The 19251-nt window shown below is 32.2% G+C and overlaps 1 protein-coding gene across 1 annotated transcript; it reads left to right on the plus strand.

Moving 5' to 3' along the window:
• Positions 1-17995: 17995 nt before the first annotated feature.
• Positions 17996-18997, plus strand: LOC107606138 (uncharacterized). Its single transcript, XM_016308128.1, has 2 exons — positions 17996-18302; positions 18639-18997. The coding sequence occupies exons 1-2, from the start codon at positions 17996-17998 to the stop codon at positions 18995-18997; spliced, it is 666 nt and encodes a 221-aa protein (XP_016163614.1).
• Positions 18998-19251: the final 254 nt, after the last annotated feature.

The raw sequence follows: 19251 nt of genomic DNA on the forward strand, positions 1-19251 counted from the left end.
ATTGACCAACCCTACCCTATCAGAATAAACCAGCAAAGCAAAGTAGCCACCATCGGCCTCCATCACTATCGGCATCAGTGGGGACAATTAGTGTTTCTACATCAGTTTACAAAGAATAAAGTATGATTACATAAAATGTAACAAGTTATAGCGTTTATGTAGAAACACTAATCCTTGAGAGGGTATATTTAACTCATGATTTGTGCCATATCAACCATTCAACTCATGATTTGTGCCATATCAACCATTCAACTCAAGGATTAGTGTTTCTACATAAACGCTATAACTTGTTACATTTTATGTAATCATACTTTATTCTTTGTAAACTGCCACTGTCTTTAGCAGTTTATGTTGGTAACTATTTTTCATATAAAAGGTAATATCCCATAGCGGTTTATATATAATAAATTTTAGAAATCCTACACCATATTGTAGTTTATATAGAATGTGTATAGGACTGAAATGTAAGGTTGTGTTTGTTTCCTGGGCTGGGACTGAGATTGGGGACTGAGACTAGAGGATTGAGATTGGGAGACTGAGACTGAATATTGTGTTTGATTACTAAAGACCAGAACTGAAATTTTAGTTTTGAAACACAAAATTTTAGTCCTTTCAGTACCTCAAGAGAAGTAGAGACATAGGAGACTAAAATTTTTAGGGACAAAGAATTTAATTTTAGTAACATTTCTCTAAAAAAAATACTCTCATTTATTCTTTTAAATTTCAAATGTACCCCTGAGTCTCCATATTTATCCTAACCCAATCATGATACTGAGACATAATTCAGCACAGTACATTTTACACCAAACATAATACATAAACTTAATTTAGTCTTTATCTTTCAGTCTTTGCCTTTTAGTATCTGTCTTTCAATATCAGTCTCTCTTCTAAACACAATCTAACCAATCTCCAATTATTGTATTTGGATAATTTTAAAATATATTTTATTTAATTATATAGTTTGCCCCATCATTAAGCATCTCAATTTCTCCATCATTATTAAAAACTTTTAATTAAAACAACAGTGACAATTGATGAGTAAATTTTCATATACTATTTGAAATGAAATCTCAACCTATCACCTATGTATAATACTCTTCAAAAATTACATACATACTTGAAAATAAAATCCAAAGACTAATAGCAGTTTTTTTTGTCAGGAAAGACTACTAGTGTTATACAAAGCCATAAACCCATAGGTATAGCTAACTGTAACACCCTAATTAGCCTAAACTTTACCTCGCGTCGTAAAGCAAATGTTAACCAGAGATTACGACAGTTCTAAAGCTCATACATATAATATATAGAAAGAATAATATAATCTAGAAGCTCGATGAAAGATATAGCTCAAATTTTAGATTTGAAAAGTGCAAAACGTACTAACGAAGCTACTAGCTTAAGGCACAAGAAACAGATAAGATATAACAAAAGGTAATTATATAATATCATAAGAAACTAGCCACGGCTCACAGAGTTTAAGCCGGCTAGCCATATACAAGTATACAAAATCATACAGAAACCTGATAGTTTAAAAACAGCTTATACAGAAACCTGACAGTTTAAAACCTGGCAATAATTCAAATAGCAAATAGGCATGTTATACAAATAGGCAAACCATTTCAAATAGTCAAAGCATGCAAACAGATAGCAAATGCATATGATGAATGCCTGCCCTTCTGGCTGTGATATCACATTGTCGGCTCAACTGCCAACCCGACACATCTCTATAGAGACGTCGCCCTTCGGAATTCTCATATGGGAACCCCTGAGATATAGTGCTCGGATCACTGTCCAGGTACCGGCGCCTGCACGTTCTATAGATCAGATGGGATGTGAGCGGGATACTCTTGCCACAGACCTCACATCTCAACGCAAACGAGACAAACCACCGCCCTTACGCCGCCGGCGCTACCTCGATAGGTAGGATCCAACCGCCATCCCTGCCGGGCGCATAGCGTCTCATAATCTCAATATAAAATAATGGTACAATGGTTTTCAGAAAATATTTTCAGTATAAAGTGGATCCATCAATCTCATTCAGAGTCCTTGACTCATCTCAACCACCGTCAATCCACAATTCAGTTTTCGGACATCAACAACTCATAATTTCTCATCTCATATATCATTCACCCTTCTCATGACATCAAACCATCCTCAGCCGCCAGAAACCTAGGACTCCGTTTTCTAAGTTTTCCAAATAATCATCAACTAACACCCTTAGGTTATACCCCATGTTCTTATACTCAAAACCAAGCCCAAAAGTCTTAAAATAATTTTAGGAAAACTTACAACCTTGTTGGGAAGGTAGAATAGTTGAAAACAAATAAAATTTTAAGAAATAGGGCGTGTGCGGCCGCACATGGGTGTGTGTGTGCGCACGCTCCGGAAAATTTTAAAATGTGTGTGTACACACAGGGGTGTGCGTACGCACAGGTGGAAAAACTTACAGAATCTGTTCACTCACACAACCTGTGCCAGCGCCCCCAACAGACTGGACTTCCCAACGTGTGCGTGCGCACAGGTGTGTGTGCGGACACACAGGTCGTAATTCATCTTTAGATATGTGCGCGCACAAGCTGTGCTAGCGCTGCAAACAGAACGCATTTTTCTGCCTGTGTGTGCGCACATTTGTGTGCCTGCGCACAGTTGTGTGCGTCCGCACAAGTCAAAATTTTCGCAGGGTGTGCGTCCGCACAAGGGTGTGCGCTCGCACATATCAGAAATCATGAAATTCTGCAACTTAGCAGAATTTCAGATTTTTAACACAAACTTTGAATGATCATAACTTCCTCTACAAAATTCCAAATTTTTCAAAGTTTATATCAATTTAAAGGGTTTTCAAAGATCTTTAATTTTAAATAAATCTCATCAAATTTTGAAAATCGAGGCAAAAATTACGATCAAACAAAGTTCACCAAAAATTTAATTTTACCAAACTTCACAATTACCACCATTTCTTACCATACACATTTCAACCTATACCAAACCATTCAAAACTCCATTTCTCATCAAAATCCACACTCTAATACATATTGCACCATTTTTAATACTTTTTCCTTTGCATTTCAATATTCTCAACCTTGAATATTAATATACAACACACAAGCAATTTCTCTCCAACACATTCACAATTTCTCATTTCATCAATATCAATCTTCCTCATCAACTCATTCATACTCCATATTAATGACTAACATACATATTCATACAAGTTCATCATACATCACATTCCAACCCCATTATTTCAATCAACATTTACAACATCAACAACCCAAATAATCATCAACAACATATAAATTCCCAAACCTATCCTATGGGTCACTAGCCTAAGTGTCCATGAATGTTATATACTACATAGAGGAAACCGAAACCATACCTTGGCCAATTCTCTATATGCACCAAAACTTCAATTTAGCACAAACAAGCTCCCAACCACAATCCAAGCTTTCAATTCCACTCCAATAAGCACAAATAAGTTCTAATAGCTCCCAAAGCCACAATAATCAAACTATATGCATAAAAATCACCTCAAATCAACCTAGGGTTCTAATTAAACATAAATTCAAAAGGGTTTAATGGCTCTTATCTTTTTCAACAGATTTAATAGCAAAATTCCAAGACTAAGCAAGGATTAGAGCAAACCTAAACATCCAAAATTACAAAAACTCACTTAATCATAAACCCAAAGAACCAAAATTTTGGAGAGAATAATAGAAAATATTTCGTGGTTATCTCTCCAATTTCTTATATGGGTTTTGTAGAGCTCTTCACAAGGAATGCGTAGCCGTAAACGGTGCGGTGATCGGAGCTCTCTAGCTCAAGATATGAGCTTCGGAAGTTGACAATGAATAGTGCTCATGGGGTTTCTCTCTTCTTCTCTTTCTCAGCTGTATGAGTGTGTTTGTTTGTGTGTTATGCTGAAATGGGTTCACTTATGAACCCTTTTATATGTTGGGCTTGGGCCCAATTTGGGCCGGTCCAACCCGTTAGCGTTTTTAGCCCGTTTCGCCTAACTTCGGGCCAAACCTTTAAAATTAACGCCCGATTTTTCATTTCTAATGTTTTTCTAAGGTTTTTGACGGTTTTCACTTTTTCTCGTGCGGTACCGGGCAGATTTGAACCGGTTCAACTGCCGGTTCGCAGTTTTTTACGGTTTTTCGCGGAAAGCACATTTTCTAACTCAGAAAAATCCACTGAGTCTAAAAATCACCTTTAAATCCTCAAATTCTCTCTCTAACTTTTTGGAATCTAATTTGGACAATATTAATTACTTAATTAATCGGTTGATTAGTTACGGTTCTTACACTAACCACCTTTTAACTGGGTCTATGTTATACTACCCTTAAAAATCTATTCTGTTATGTCCAATAAAAAATTTATGGCCAACACAATATAAAAATTCAATGGACTTATTTGTGAAATGGGAGATGAAAAATTGAAAAAAAAAAAAGAAAAATCGAACACACCTTAAAAATCGAATCAATTCATGCAATTCATCGATGAATTGTTAGTTCAACCGATTTTTTGCTACGCAATTTTTTATCACAATTGAACCGATTAGATAACTAATTCTCGGTTAACCCAATCGAACTGACCAGTCTATTTCGATTTTTAGAATCATGACAAATAGCACTTTTGATATTTAAGTAACTGGGTTAGACAACAACAAAAATATTTAGGTACTTGGTTAATCGAATGGTCAATTCAATCATATCTTGAATTGGGAGATGATATGATAGAAAAAAAATTAAGATGTATATTGTAACATTCTTACTGTCAAGATATCATGCTTAAGACATGATATTACTAATGACAAAAGTATTACGTGTATATCCTGTATTACTTACATATATAAGAACCTTTAAGAATTAAGCTTAAAACTGAAGGTGTATTTTTTTATACATACCAACATACATTTCATATTCCAGTTATAACAAGGTACTCAATAATTACTACAACTCAAATAGCTACCTTCATTGTCATGAATAAAATACATCAAGTATACATTTATATACATATTTGTATTACATATAACGAATAATACAATTTCCTACCCCTCATAAAAGAATGAACTCTAAAATAACTAAATACAAATTCACTCTAAAAATAAGAATTTAGATCCTCTAAATTTTGAATATTCACTTTAGAGGGTAAAGTGTGATCTCTCACCCTTGAATGGTTTCTCTCTCATATTTTCTCTTAGTCCCACCTATAAAATAAATGGTGAAAGATCACACTTTACCTTCTTAAGTGAAATTCAAAATTTAGAGGATCCAAATAAAAAAATAAAGTAATGCACGTTCAATGCCCAGTAAACTCTTTTGAAACTTCCTCGTCCGTTTTCTGAAAAATATTGGAATGTAGGAGGTGAGAACCAAACCACACGATCTTAGTAGAGGAGTTTCAGAATTGTCATAAAAGGATATAAAGCATAATTTCCCTTACGGCAGTTGATCAATGCTTGTCTTATGAATTTTTCTCTTGCAAATTTCCTTCGTCTTTCCAACATTTAGGATTCAACTGCTTCTCTCTCATAACTCTTCCTCAATACAATTTTCTTTTCTAAACTATCATTTTCTCATAATCAATCAATTTAATTTATTCGCTGTTTACTTTTCATACTTCCGATTATAGGATACTCACTTTCTATTTCTTTTCAAATTTACCATCTTGTCAATCTCTTTTATTAAAGACTACTATCACTCATTTTGATTCTAAACTAACAACCTTAATCACAAACAAGTAAACAATCACATATATTTCAATTATATAAGTACAGACAAACAGATAACCAATTTCAAGCAATATACAAACAAATACAATATGATACATGCCTGTCCTATTGGTCATGAGCTCACTTGTCGGTTACGTTGACATACCCGACACATCCGGTGGCTAACTCGGACATCATCTCTCTATCGTGCATCTCCAGGAGGAACATGGCATATGTATGTATGTATGTATGTATGTATGTATGTATGTATAATCGAGGGAGAGTGCCCTTCCACCTTCTCACTAGAGGCATCGCTATTCGGAAAAGTGCCTGACCACCCTTATGATCAGAGAGACTATGATACAACAAGAAAGGGAATCCTCAACCTAACTCATCCACACCATAGTTGGAAATTGAATCAAAGGGAATCATCAACCTTCTATCCAATTCTCCGATGCAACAAGAGAGGAAATCCTCAACCTCACTTGTCTACTGCAACATTGAGCAAGTGAGACAAAACCACCATCCTTGCCAGGTGCACGTGTCTCATCAGTAACGCAAGCGAGACAAAACTTACGTTCTTGCCAATCAGTAGTCATATCTCAATGACAATCACATAAGTGGGACAAAACCTACGTCCTTGTCAATTCAATTGTTATATCACAATTATAATCATATTCAATCATAATCACAATCTTAACCAATTTTGTAAGTTATAATTTATCATAACTCCCTCTATTACTAGGACATTTAACATCATTGTCAATCCGTGAATGGGACAAAGCAACCATCCTCACTGTGGGTGGGACGAAACCAGCATTCCTACAACGCTCTTATTTCATTTAACAAGTTTTATACGAGAATTATTTCAATTAGAGTTATTAAATCTATCTCCGACACATTTCAAACCCTTAGAATGGTTCTTAGACTCCATACAAAGGTTGGGGGTACAGGCTTGTCGAAAAGGCTTAACAGCTCAAAATCGCTCAAGCGGGACAAGACCCACGTCCTTGCTAATCAAACAATCATATCACAATTCAGATAACATACTTTCTTTAATCATATATCGAACATTTTTTTTAAATTATACTTTAACCTTTACTTTTGATAATAATATATTAGGTCTACACTATGCCAGGAATCACATTCCTTACTCATTTGTTCTTATATTCACAATTGGGTTCACATACTCTTCAAAAACTCAATCAGACATCATATTCTGCTATCAGATAATAAAACATACCATTCAGTTCTAAGTTTTCTCAAACTGACCCAAATAATGCTTAGGTTCATCCTAAAACTCAAATTTCACTTTAGGTCCTTAGTACATTTCTAGATTTAATCGAAGTCTCATTCTTTTAAATTAATCTGAAGAGTAGAAATCTTAAACCTTAAGGGTCATAATACCTCAATCGACCCAAGAAAAATTTACCATTTCTTGGCTACTCTTTTCTCAAGCATAGACTATGTACATATATAACAAATCACTCATTAATCATAATTATTATCCATGTTAATCAACCGCACATAATCATCATGACTTTTAGAGATAGAAAGTTTAAAAACTTATTAAATTTTGTGCTAATTACTCTCACTTGAAATCTTAGAAAAATTTTGATATAACCTCCCCGAAAATATGGACATAACCACTATTAAAAGTTTCCTCAAATTCAACCAACCTCAAATCATATATTTTAAAATTTTCCAACATCGATCAATCCAAATATCAATTTAAATCCTTCATTCTCATGCACAAAATCATAAACTCAACATAATAATCAATCGCTCAATTCCTTTTATTGAAATCAAAACAAATCACTAATAGCTCGTCCAATTCTTATGAATTAACCATATTTAATCGTTCAATTTCAAACCAAACACAATATGATTAATTAGGATTCAACTTATTTTTCAAGTTTTCATAGCACTAAATTATAGCGATAAAGCCAAATTCATCTATTTGTAACACAATATTCATTTTCACTGAAAATCAATTATAAAGCTCATCCAATAGTCCAAGCAATCAAATAAGTACAACTCATATTCTTAATTAAGATGCAAGATATTCACAAATCCTAATCCACCCACCAAGAGGCATCAACCATTGTTTCTAATATATTTTATTATTTTAATATCCATCCTCATTTAACCAATTTTATTTCTCTAAAATAGTCTAATTTATTCATAAGACTTATATAATCACTAAAAATATATTTTTCACATTGATATCAATTTATAATAATTCCTTGAAATAAAATAAATTTAAGAAAAAGCCCTTACCTCAAAGTAACTCAACAACACAGCAACAACGGTGACAGCAACAGCCACAACATTCACAGCAGCTTTGCCATAACTATATGGCAGCAGCAGCAACAATCCTAGTCCGCAGCTACAGTGGCTCAACCCTGAGATGTTAACATTGCAAAATCCTCAACAAACTTATAGCAGAACACTACCGGCGAGAGTTTCAGAATAAGAATACTTACTGTAATTAGAGAGGAATGAGGGAATAGAGCAGTAGTAGCTCCGATGACCCTCACCAGTAGGAATAGAACCAACGCAAACAAGGAAAACCTAGAGCAAACTGGCAGAGGTTCTAGTGGTAGCTTCCGGCGACGGCAGCGCCATTTCTCGGTGACGAGGTCTCCAGCAGCTCAGCAGCGAGCTCCAACAACGATAACAGTAGCAGCGCTAGCAGAGGCCTCTGTTGTCACCTTCACTCGCGATTTGTCTGTTTCAGTTCAACCTTCATGCTTGCAGCCGTGACAACAACGGTGACGGTGATGACGATCAAAGTTCTGACGGCGGCGCTAGACACAAAGGCGACGATGGAACACAACTCCACCTTCTTCGGTGTCTTCTCTCTCTCTGCCGTTCAACACCTCAAATTGTGTCTTCTCTCTTAACACCTCCCTCTCACACCTCAGATTCAATCTCTCTCTCTCTCCACCATTCAACAGCGACGGCGATGGCGATTCCCAGCCCTGCCAGCACCGTTCTTTCCCTCTTTCCCATCTCATCTTTCTTCTTCTTATTCTCGTTTTCCTTTCTCTTGATGTGGGTAAAGTGGCAGCTAGGTGAGAGATGACGAGGGAATGTTTGTGTTAAAATAAAATTAGGGTCATGGTTTAAATTAAAAGGGTAAAGAAATGAGGTTTAACTTAGGTATTTTGATAAAATTAGAGGGTAGGGTAGTAATTGAAAACTATATTTAATCTATTAAAATTATTTTAAGAATATTATTTATTTATTTTTAAATAAGTATTCTAATTTAAAATTATAAATAATATAATTAATTTTCTTGTAGTTCATAAGATCAATTAAAGTTTCAATTATTCAAATTAAATTATATAAAATTCTCATTATTTTTTAACTACTAAAATTTTAAATTTTAACCATGAAAATTACTCAATTATTATAAAAATCTTCGAGTACTAATTAATTTAAACTCAATTTATCAAAACTTGATTTAATTATCAAAAATAATTTATAATAGAACTTCTGAAAATTCAAAATTTTACATATATTTATGAAAAATATTTTGTTGTTTTTAAAATTCACTTATTATTTAAAATTTTTACAAAAATAATTGATAAATAAGTATTTTTGTAATTAAATTTTAAAAAAATTATTTTTATCTTTCTAATAATTTAATGCATATTCTATCAAAATAGTATAAAATGTATTAAATTAACACATAAATTTTGAAAAATAATACAAAAATTATAATGAAACAATATATAAGTTTTGTAGAAATAAAAGATCATAAAAAAAGATAAAATTGAGATAAAAAATCGGAAAAAATGGAAGTTGAAAAAGAAAAGAAGAAAGAGAAAAATAATTCCTCTAATAGTAGAAGAAGAAGAGAAATAAAAAAATAGATATAGAATAAAAGTAAAAGAAAAACGAAAAAGAAGATACGAGGGAAAATAAAACTTAGCCGAAGTATTAATTAAAGAAAAAATAATAAATAGGTCATTAACTTTTTGATCTGTAGATATTTAAGTTCTTGAAGATTTAAAAATATATTTAAGTTTCTGACTTTTTCAAAATCTAGACATATTAATCTTTTATATTTATTTGGGTGGGTCTATCAGACTCAACAAAAAAATTAAACATATTTACTGTTATACTGACCTGGTTAATACGAATGCACACGGTGAGAATTTTTAAAATTGAACAAATTAAACTCAAGAATTGATATGTCCAGATTTTGAAGAGATTAAAGACTTAAATATATTTTTAAATTTTTAGAGACTTAAATATCCACAATCAAAAAAATTAGAGATCAATTTATCTTTTTTCCTTAATTAAAAAAGCACTTGTACGGTTGAAGTTTTTATTAACAAAATTTTAAATTTAATGAGTGTTACCCATACGTTAAAAATATTTAAATATTGATAATTAAGTTTGACTTGTTTGGCATAATTTAGTTGCTTGTAAGTTCTTGATTGACTTAGAAATTATATATGTGAGTTTATGAGTTAGAAATGATATATTCACATACTATTTTCATATTTTCATTTTTTGTGATTTTAGTCTCTTTTTATTTTTGTAATTTTAACTTATCTTAATCTTTGATTTTAATGTCATTGCATGTATATATTTAATATGATTGATGTCTTCTTTATTTATAAAAGCCACTAATTATATAGTCATTATTTTATGTCACTTTCTAGTTAGTCATTTTGAGACTCATATACCCTTTTATTTTTTTTTGTTGAAACTAGCACATTGCAAGTCTAAGCTGAAAAAAAAAGTAATTGTCTTGAGCGTAATTTTCTAGCTAATTTACCATGTCATGTACTTAGCATAATTCTAAAAACAGAATCAATCATCAATCCATTTTATTTACTAATAGTTTATCAGTTTAATAATTTAATTGGTTCAACTATACTTCATCTACAGTATTACCGAATTATAATAAAATAATATATAAAATATAAATAAATATACACAAATATAAAATATTTTTTAATATAAATCTTAAAGATATACAAACTAAAAATATAATACCAATCAAAGTCTCATAATTTTATGTAAGTACAATACAATAATAAAATAAAAAAAAAGTCAAATCTCACAAATTAACATCTCTTTAATTTTATTGAAAGAAAGAGTGGAGTTTATTACAAACCAAAAAAATAGAAACAAATAAGCATAATAAAAATACTCAACACGTACTCTACATAACAATAGAAAGAGCTCAAAGATTTTTTCTTGTTTATATATATATCTATAATCTATGATATTCTATCTCACATGTTATAAAATGATAAAAAATAAACATACACAAAAAATATTTATCACTTTAATTTTATTTTAACTATTAATTTTTTTAATCTAAAAATATATATTTTATATCCTTTAATTTTAAATGTGTATTTAGTTTAAATTAGATGTATTAAATTAGTATATTAAATATAAATATAGTTTATGATAATAAAATAAAATAAAAAAATATTACAAAAAAAACTAAGTCTTATGATATGAACATAAAAAAAAGCTTGTATACTGGACTTATCCTTAGCTCAAATGCCCAAACACTTAGCCAAGATACCCAAATCCACTAATTAGACCAATACTACTCTAGTTGAATCCATGCTCGCTCTTATTCTTATAGTCATTATATGTAGGGAAAAAAATAGAAATAAGCCAAGGGAAAAAATAATTTACGTGAATAAGCCAAAATAAAAATTGCTTCATAAATCCACCAATGCACGTTTATATGTAGTTCGAACTAGCTTGGTTCGAAATCCATTTCTACATAATTCGAATCAGCTTGGTTCGAATTATATACAAACACACGCACACATTAATTCGAACCAGCTTGGTTCGAATTACACACACAGTAATTCATGGTATAATTCGAATTATGCTGTTAAAAATTTATTGAAGGATTACTATATGTTCATAACACACGCAGCGGAAGAAAATAAAGTAATCCTTAAAGATCTATTTTTGTGCTTAAACTTTATTCCAATAAACAATATATAGTTTTTGGTCAGATCTAAATACCTGAGTACGCTAGTAAAAAATCTTTTTCTCCTTCGATGGTACGAAGGCGCTATGCGTATCCACACCCAGACCAATCTTTGCTGTCAACTCTTTGACCAATGGACATCTGATCTAAATTGAGAAACCTCTTGCAACTCTTTGCACGCCATAAAATTCTTCTCCAAGAATTAGGCTCACATATGTTTATATGTGTAGAAGTAAAGGAATAAAACCCTTGTGTTTTATTCTCATTTGTCCCTTTCCTCTACTCTTGACATACATATATAGTATGAAATTTGTTACTGATTTTAAATTTGATTCTCAATTGAAATTTAAATCATATCTTTAAATTCCAAATCTGAATCCTTTAAATTTTATAATCATATCATAACAATTTAAAACATAATCGATTTGGATCTCATCCAAATTTATAATTCAAATTCAAAAATAGAATAACTAATTATTCTCAAATCTCATTTAATATTCTCAATTATCATACTATTATTATATTCTTGGTGCTAGCAAAGAATATAATAATATTCCATTTGAATTAATATAATTATTTATTTGATCAAATCAAAATAATAATTAAATAATTCTATAGCAAAGGTTAGAACACTCGTTAGTGTGTGACCCTATGGTGAGAACCCTTTCGAGGATGATGTTCTCACCCCCTACAATTTTCCCTTTCAGGTTTGGACGCAGAAGTCATGAAGAGCTTATTTAGTTACCGTTGAGATGCTCTGTATTGCTTTAGTTATTATATATTGTTCCCTCGCCTTTATCTTTATACGCTATTTAATGTGTGTGTGTGTGTGTGCGCGCGCGCGCGCGCTATAAGAGTCGTCGTAATATCCGAGCTATCAGAGTTGCGCAGCCGGAAGCGTGAGCTTTGATAGTTAGGGTGTTACAATAACAACTCAATTAAACAACAAGAAACAAAAAATATCAAATTGCATTAAGAGAAATCAAAATCCAACAAGAGTTCATAAACATAAAAGTGACCAAAATAAGAAATTAACAAGAATAATTAAGAAAATTAAAGGAATAGAACAAGGAAAAGTAAAGGAAACTAAATCAAGACAAGAAATTAAACCTAAATCTAACAAGAGATTAACTAAATCTACCCTAATTCTAGAGAGAAGAGAGAGCTTCTCTCTTTAGAATATGACTGAAAGCATCTTTCTAACTAAACATAATTGCTCCCCCATCCTTCTTGAATTTGGCCTCAAATAGTTTCAGAAATGAGTTGGATTGGGTTTTGGCAGGTCTAGAAATTGCCCCAAGCGTGTTTTCTTTAATGAGGCATGTGAGCGCATTCGTGCGTACGCATGCCTGACCATGCATACGCATGGTTGTAGAAAAATATAATCGTGCGTACGCATCAAATTCCGTGCGTACGCGTGGGTGTAAAACTGCAGTTGTGCGTACGCATGAATTTTTGTGTGTACGCATAGCTGTAAAACACTCCAAACTTCATTTCTTCATGAATTCTTCACTTTTACATACTTTTTCCTCACCCCTTCAATCCATACTTGCTTTCTAAACCTGAAATCACTTCATCAAATACATTAAGGCATCAAATGGAATTAAAGTGAAATAAAATTAGCAAATTTAGGACATAAAAAACATGTTTTTACTCTTAAGCACAATTTAGGAAGAATTCACAAAACCATGCTATTTCATTAAATAAATGCAAGAGAAGTTAATAAAATCTACCCAATTAAAGCAAATAAATACCATAAAATATGAATTTATCAAGGATACCTAAGATCATTAAGTACTCAAGGAGAAACACTTGAAATTGGTATTACATTGAGTTCTTAGAGAAGGAGTCTCTAAGTGGTGATCATGAGGTGTTTATCAAGTGCTCTATCTTGTAGTGGTTTATCAAGCACCCTATGAGCTTGGTGATATATTAAAAATCTCTACATCTTGGTGGACAAAACTAGACATAAGTGCTTGGAAACTTGTTCAAACTCTTAAAAAAGTTCTAGTACAAAATCACTCGCATTAAGCTTTCATTTATTTTATACAAGTGGTATAGAAAAAATATTAAGTACATGGTTTAAACGCGTGATATTCGCTTATAAGCTCATAAAAAATAGAAGTACGGCGCTTTGTTCACAAGTACATTTTCGCAATTTAAGTTTCCATCTATATTACGCAAAATTTTTAATTTGCCATTAATACTCTATTTATCCCTTTATTGAGTATATTTATCTTGGGCTCTAGGAAGCACGGATATGACACGCGATACGGACGTGATACGGCACGGATATGCTGACACGTTTTTTTTAAAAAGAGTTTGGATACGACACGTTTAGGATACATTGTGAATTAAAATTTAAATAATATATTAAATAATAAAATATTATATTATAAATATAAGAGTAAATATAGTTGTATAAAAAGTCTTAAAATTCTATAATTATTAAAAATAATAAAAATCTTTAATCTACTCTTGTGGTCTCACTAACATAAAATTTATCAATTTCTTTTCCTCCAAGTCTATCATCCGCAAACACCACAGCTTCCATGTCTGGTTTATCTAAAGATAAATATGAAACTTCACTAAGATCTGAACTATTGTCATCAACTCTGACATCGCACATGCTAATATCTCTTTTTTTGTAGTCTTCTCTCCTTCTGGATAAAAGTCGAAGATTAGTATGAACATATACCAAATTTTCAACTCTAGAAGGATTCAATTTGTTTCTCCTCTTGGAATGAATGAATGAGTACGCTTCAATTCTTTTTAGAGCATGATGAAGAGCTAGGTTGAACAAGAAGTTTCAATGCAATCATTTGAAGAAGAGGAGCAGAAGATCCATAATTAGACTACCAAAATTGTGGGTCTAACTCTCATCTATTTGTAATTTAGTCAAAATTAGAAAATACTCCTCCAAACATAGAAAGTTTAGAGAATTCAAGAGCAACCTTCTTTCTATCTTTAATATAAGAAAAATATCTTTAGACACTTGTTTTTTTTCCATAAAAATTTCTTCATCTTGATGAGGGGCAACTCTATTTGGAGTTTTTTAAAATCATTGTGGATTATAATACCTATGCAAAATAAAATAAATATATAACAAAATAAAATAAATATATATTGTATAAAACATAATAAATATAAATTATAATAACATTTAAATAAGAGTAAAGTATCGTTTTTGTCCCCAACGTTTAGGGTAAGTTTTATTTGTGTCCCTAACGTTTAAATCGTCCTATTTATATCCTTAACGTTTATAAAAGTGATTCAATGTTATTCTACTATCAATTATACTAACAAATCAGGGCAACTCTTTTAAAAAGTTATCATTTAAAAAAATATATTTTTTTAAGAACAGCACCCAAACAAGCTCTAATATACATAACTAAAGCACCAAATATTCATAGGGCTCTCGCGGTTAAAATTAATAATAATAAAATAAAATAAATAAACAAGAGAGAAACTAATAAACAAACTTGTTTTAGGCTTGCACGTCAGTGTTCTTCAACTCGCACCCACACTTCCATAGTCCACCTTTCTTCTTCTTCAACAGTAGTTTAGTATACGACCACACGTTACAAAATCTCTCTCAAGAATTCAAAGAAAGGCCGAACCACCAAAGAAAGAAACTAAGAAGTTTTAGGTTTTGAATTTTAATTTATTTTATTTTATTTTTTAATTTAGGTTTTAATTTGTTTTGATTTTAAAACATTTCAGAGTTAAAAAAGTGGAGAAATCGAGCCTCTGCGGGGTGCGATCTAGATGTGTGTCGATAAAATGTTGAACTCGTCGCAAATTTTTTCGGATTTGTGACCGCTTTACGAAAATTCTGCAGCACAAATGGACGCACCACCGACTCGCTCATCTTCCGTATTCACCATGTGTTAGCGCCGTATGCGCGTCCGACACGGATACGCCAGCAATCTTAGATTGAGTATATTTAAATTGTGTTTATCAGCTAACACTAACCCTAAATATTCTTTCATGACACAGTCATACAACAGCATCAATGCCTGTGCAACCTCCAATTCTCAGTAGGCAGCAACTCTTCATCTTCTTCTTTTATGTACTATATCAACTTCCTTTGTCTACCTCTCCTTTCCACGCAACTCACAACCTTTTTCTTTACTTTTGCTTTTTGGAGTTGCCTCTTTTTTCCTTTGTCCTCACAACATTGTAATTTTATTTATAATTTTCAAGAGTTATTGAAATTTCATTGTTACAGACAAAATATTATCAAACTTTTACTATAAGGTAAAAATAACTACAAACAAGTGCTTATTTTTAACGAAAAATATTATTTGTATACTAAAATCAATCACTATATATATTTATATATAAGTTTAAAGGTTTTCAATGGCCTAGAGAATGGAAGTTGAATCTATAACCTCTTTTTGTGCTTTTAAACTTGAATCGTAAAACTAATTCTGCAACTTTAGTTCTGCTATGTCTGTGATATGGATTATGCATAAGACAATTTAATTTTGTCTCATAATGAATAAAATGAAAATAGAGCACACAAGAGAAGAGAACACAACTTTGTATCCTAGTTTAACCACTTTGTGCAATGTGGCCTATATCTAGTTTTCACCACAACTATAGTAAAATTTTCACTATCTTTTCAAAGATTACATACACTAATTTTTTAGGATTCTTTCTAATCCTATCCGAGATAAATCAAACTTCCAACCAAGTTTGATTTAGCTAGGTTCACTCCCTAGATGCTCAACACTAAGTGCTCACCCAACTTAGTAAGGAAAACCTCTCAGATTCATGATTACAAAACAGAAATATATCAAAAGAGATTGACATAAAATAGTTTTTCTCTCCAAGCTAACTCTCTTTACCTTTTCTCTCAAATGGTTTTTTTAAATGCCTCACACATTACTTTTTACTAAGAAAAATCAAAGAAAGATAAGCTAAGAAAGTAAGATAAACGATATAACCTCATTAAGGAGAAGAAGTATTGTAGCTTGAAAGCTATGTGAAGAACCAGATTTAAGTACTCTCACTTGTTGTCTTCCATCTTGGCAGAATGTTCTCTTTAGTTTAGGTGCATTATTTCCAAAACTTCAAGCTTTGAGTGATAAGGTGCTAAGTAAACTCAGAATTTTGGGTTCTCTCTTCTTGCTTCAATTCTTGGTTGATTACTACCTTATGTATAAGGTAATGTCTCCAAAACTTGAGCTGTTAGAAAATTAAATCAAGAGGTATGCAAGTAACAAAAGTTTAGAAAAGTCAAAGGTAAAATTCAATTTGAATTTTGAGTGGTTACAAGTTCATGGTTCATCACCAAGATTCTACAAACTTCTTGTGCTATCTATCAACTTGCATGGATTAGAATTTTCATGAAGCATGGTTAAGGAATTAAAGAAGCAAAGTTTGAGTTGAATACAATAATAATCAATTAGCTAGATATTGCTAGAAGCTAACATATTGGAAACTTGAAGATCTTTGAAGAACATTCAAGAGAATAGCACAACTACAACATTCTACAACATTGAAGAAATTCAAAATCAAATTGAATTGAAATTAGAAGATTATGGAAACTACATGAATACAAGTTGAAAGAAGATTCATGAAGCCAACTCATAAAATAGTGGTCATTACAAAATTGAGTTGTGATTCATAAATTATTATTTTAGTAGGAAACTTTGCCTATATAAAGGCACATATGCCTTATGTATTTTGTGTGTTCCATAATGAAATGTGTATGTTTTGAAATGTAAAAATTCTCTCCTTTGTTTTATAAGTGTTAGTGAGTTTGAGAGATAAAAAATATGATAGTGTCATTTATATGAGTGAGTGATCCTAGGGCCAAGGGCCAATTAGTTGTGGGTATTATACTTACATTTGGTATCAGAGCTGGTTAATCCAGCGCCTGGTATTTGAGATTAGAGTTTGTGAGGTGTGGGAGAGTTCTCACATAGTTGTTTATTCATAGAGCCGGTATGGTAAACACTTTTAATATTGTGTGGTCCGGTCCCAAGTTAGATGGAAAACTTGATTATAGTTATTGGGAAACTTTGATGTCTACCCATTTGAAGGCCCAGAACCTGTGAAATTTCATTGAACCAGGTTTGCAAGAAGGAGCAGATGCTGCTCAATAGAGGAGAGATCAATTGGCGCTATCTCAAATTCATCAAGGAGTAGATTATACGGTGTTTGGCAAAATAGCAAATGCCAAAAGTGTAAAGGAAGCATGGAACACGTTGAAGCTATCATACAAAGGCATAGATAAAGCTCAGAAAGCAAAGCTACAGTCTTTAAGAAGAGAATATGAAAGGTACGAGATGTCTAGCTCAGAAATCGTTGAGCAATATTTTACTCGTGTTACAAACCTTGTCAATAAGATGAGAGTCTATGGAGAAGATATGCCCGATAGCAAAGTGGTGGAGAAAATTCTTCGCACCATGCCGATGAAGTATGACCATGTGGTGACTACGATACTAGAGTCATATGATATGGATACTATAACGATTGCAGAGTTGCAAGGAACTATGAAAAGCCACATCAGCAGAATATTGGAGAAGTCAGAAAAATCAACTGAGGAAGCTCTGAAAAGCCGAGTGAATTTCAACAACGTTGCAGAATCAAGCCGTACACAAGAAGGACGAGGTCGTGGTTTTAATTTTCAAAGTAGAGGTCGTGGCAATTACAACCAAGGAAATTATAATAATTTTACACCACCTAATCAAGGAAGAGGTGGAACGAATTTCAGGCCTGTCAACCGAGGAAGAGGTCGAGGAAATTTTCATCAAGAAAGAACTAATTTCAACTGCTTTCATTGTGGAAAGTATGGACACAAAGCAGCAGATTGCAGATTCAAAATGGTGAATAACAATCAAGCACACGTTGCAGAAAATTAGCATCAAAATACTGATGAAAAACCGGGTACTCAGACTTTATTTTTTACAAGTAATTCATGTGCTGAAGATAAAAATATATGGTACTTGGATAATACTTGCAGTAATCATATGTCTGGTAGAAAGGAGTTATTTTCTTCTCTAGATGATTCAGTTAAACTATTATTGAAGTTTGGTAATAGTACGAAGATCCCTATTGAAGGAAAATGGCACATACCAATTAGATTGAAGGATGGTTCTCTGAGTTATATTTCTGATGTTTTCTATGCTTCTGAACTTGATTACAATTTACTGAGTATGGGACAATTATCTGAGAAGGGATATAAGATGATAACTTATTGTGGATATTGCACTGTGTTTGACAACAACGGAAGATTCATAGATAAAGCAAAGATGACTTCAAACAGAATGTTTCCATTAAAAATTTAACATGTTAATCCCTCTTGCATGAGTTCTGTGGTACTTGATGATAATTGGTTGTGGCATATGCGGTTTGGGCACTTTTATTTTTCTGGCTTAAACTATCCGTCAAGAAAAAGACTTGTTTCTGGTCTACCACGGATTCATATTCCCAATTGTGTTTGTGAGATTTGTCAACTGGGAAAGAAGCACAGAGATCCATTCCCTACAGGAAAGTCTTGGAGAGCTAGAAGATTACTTGAAATTGTGCATTCAGATCTTTG

Source organism: Arachis ipaensis, chromosome B1, assembly GCF_059453495.1.
Source record: "Arachis ipaensis isolate K30076 ecotype BB chromosome B1, ASM5945349v1, whole genome shotgun sequence".
NCBI lineage: Eukaryota > Viridiplantae > Streptophyta > Magnoliopsida > Fabales > Fabaceae > Arachis > Arachis ipaensis.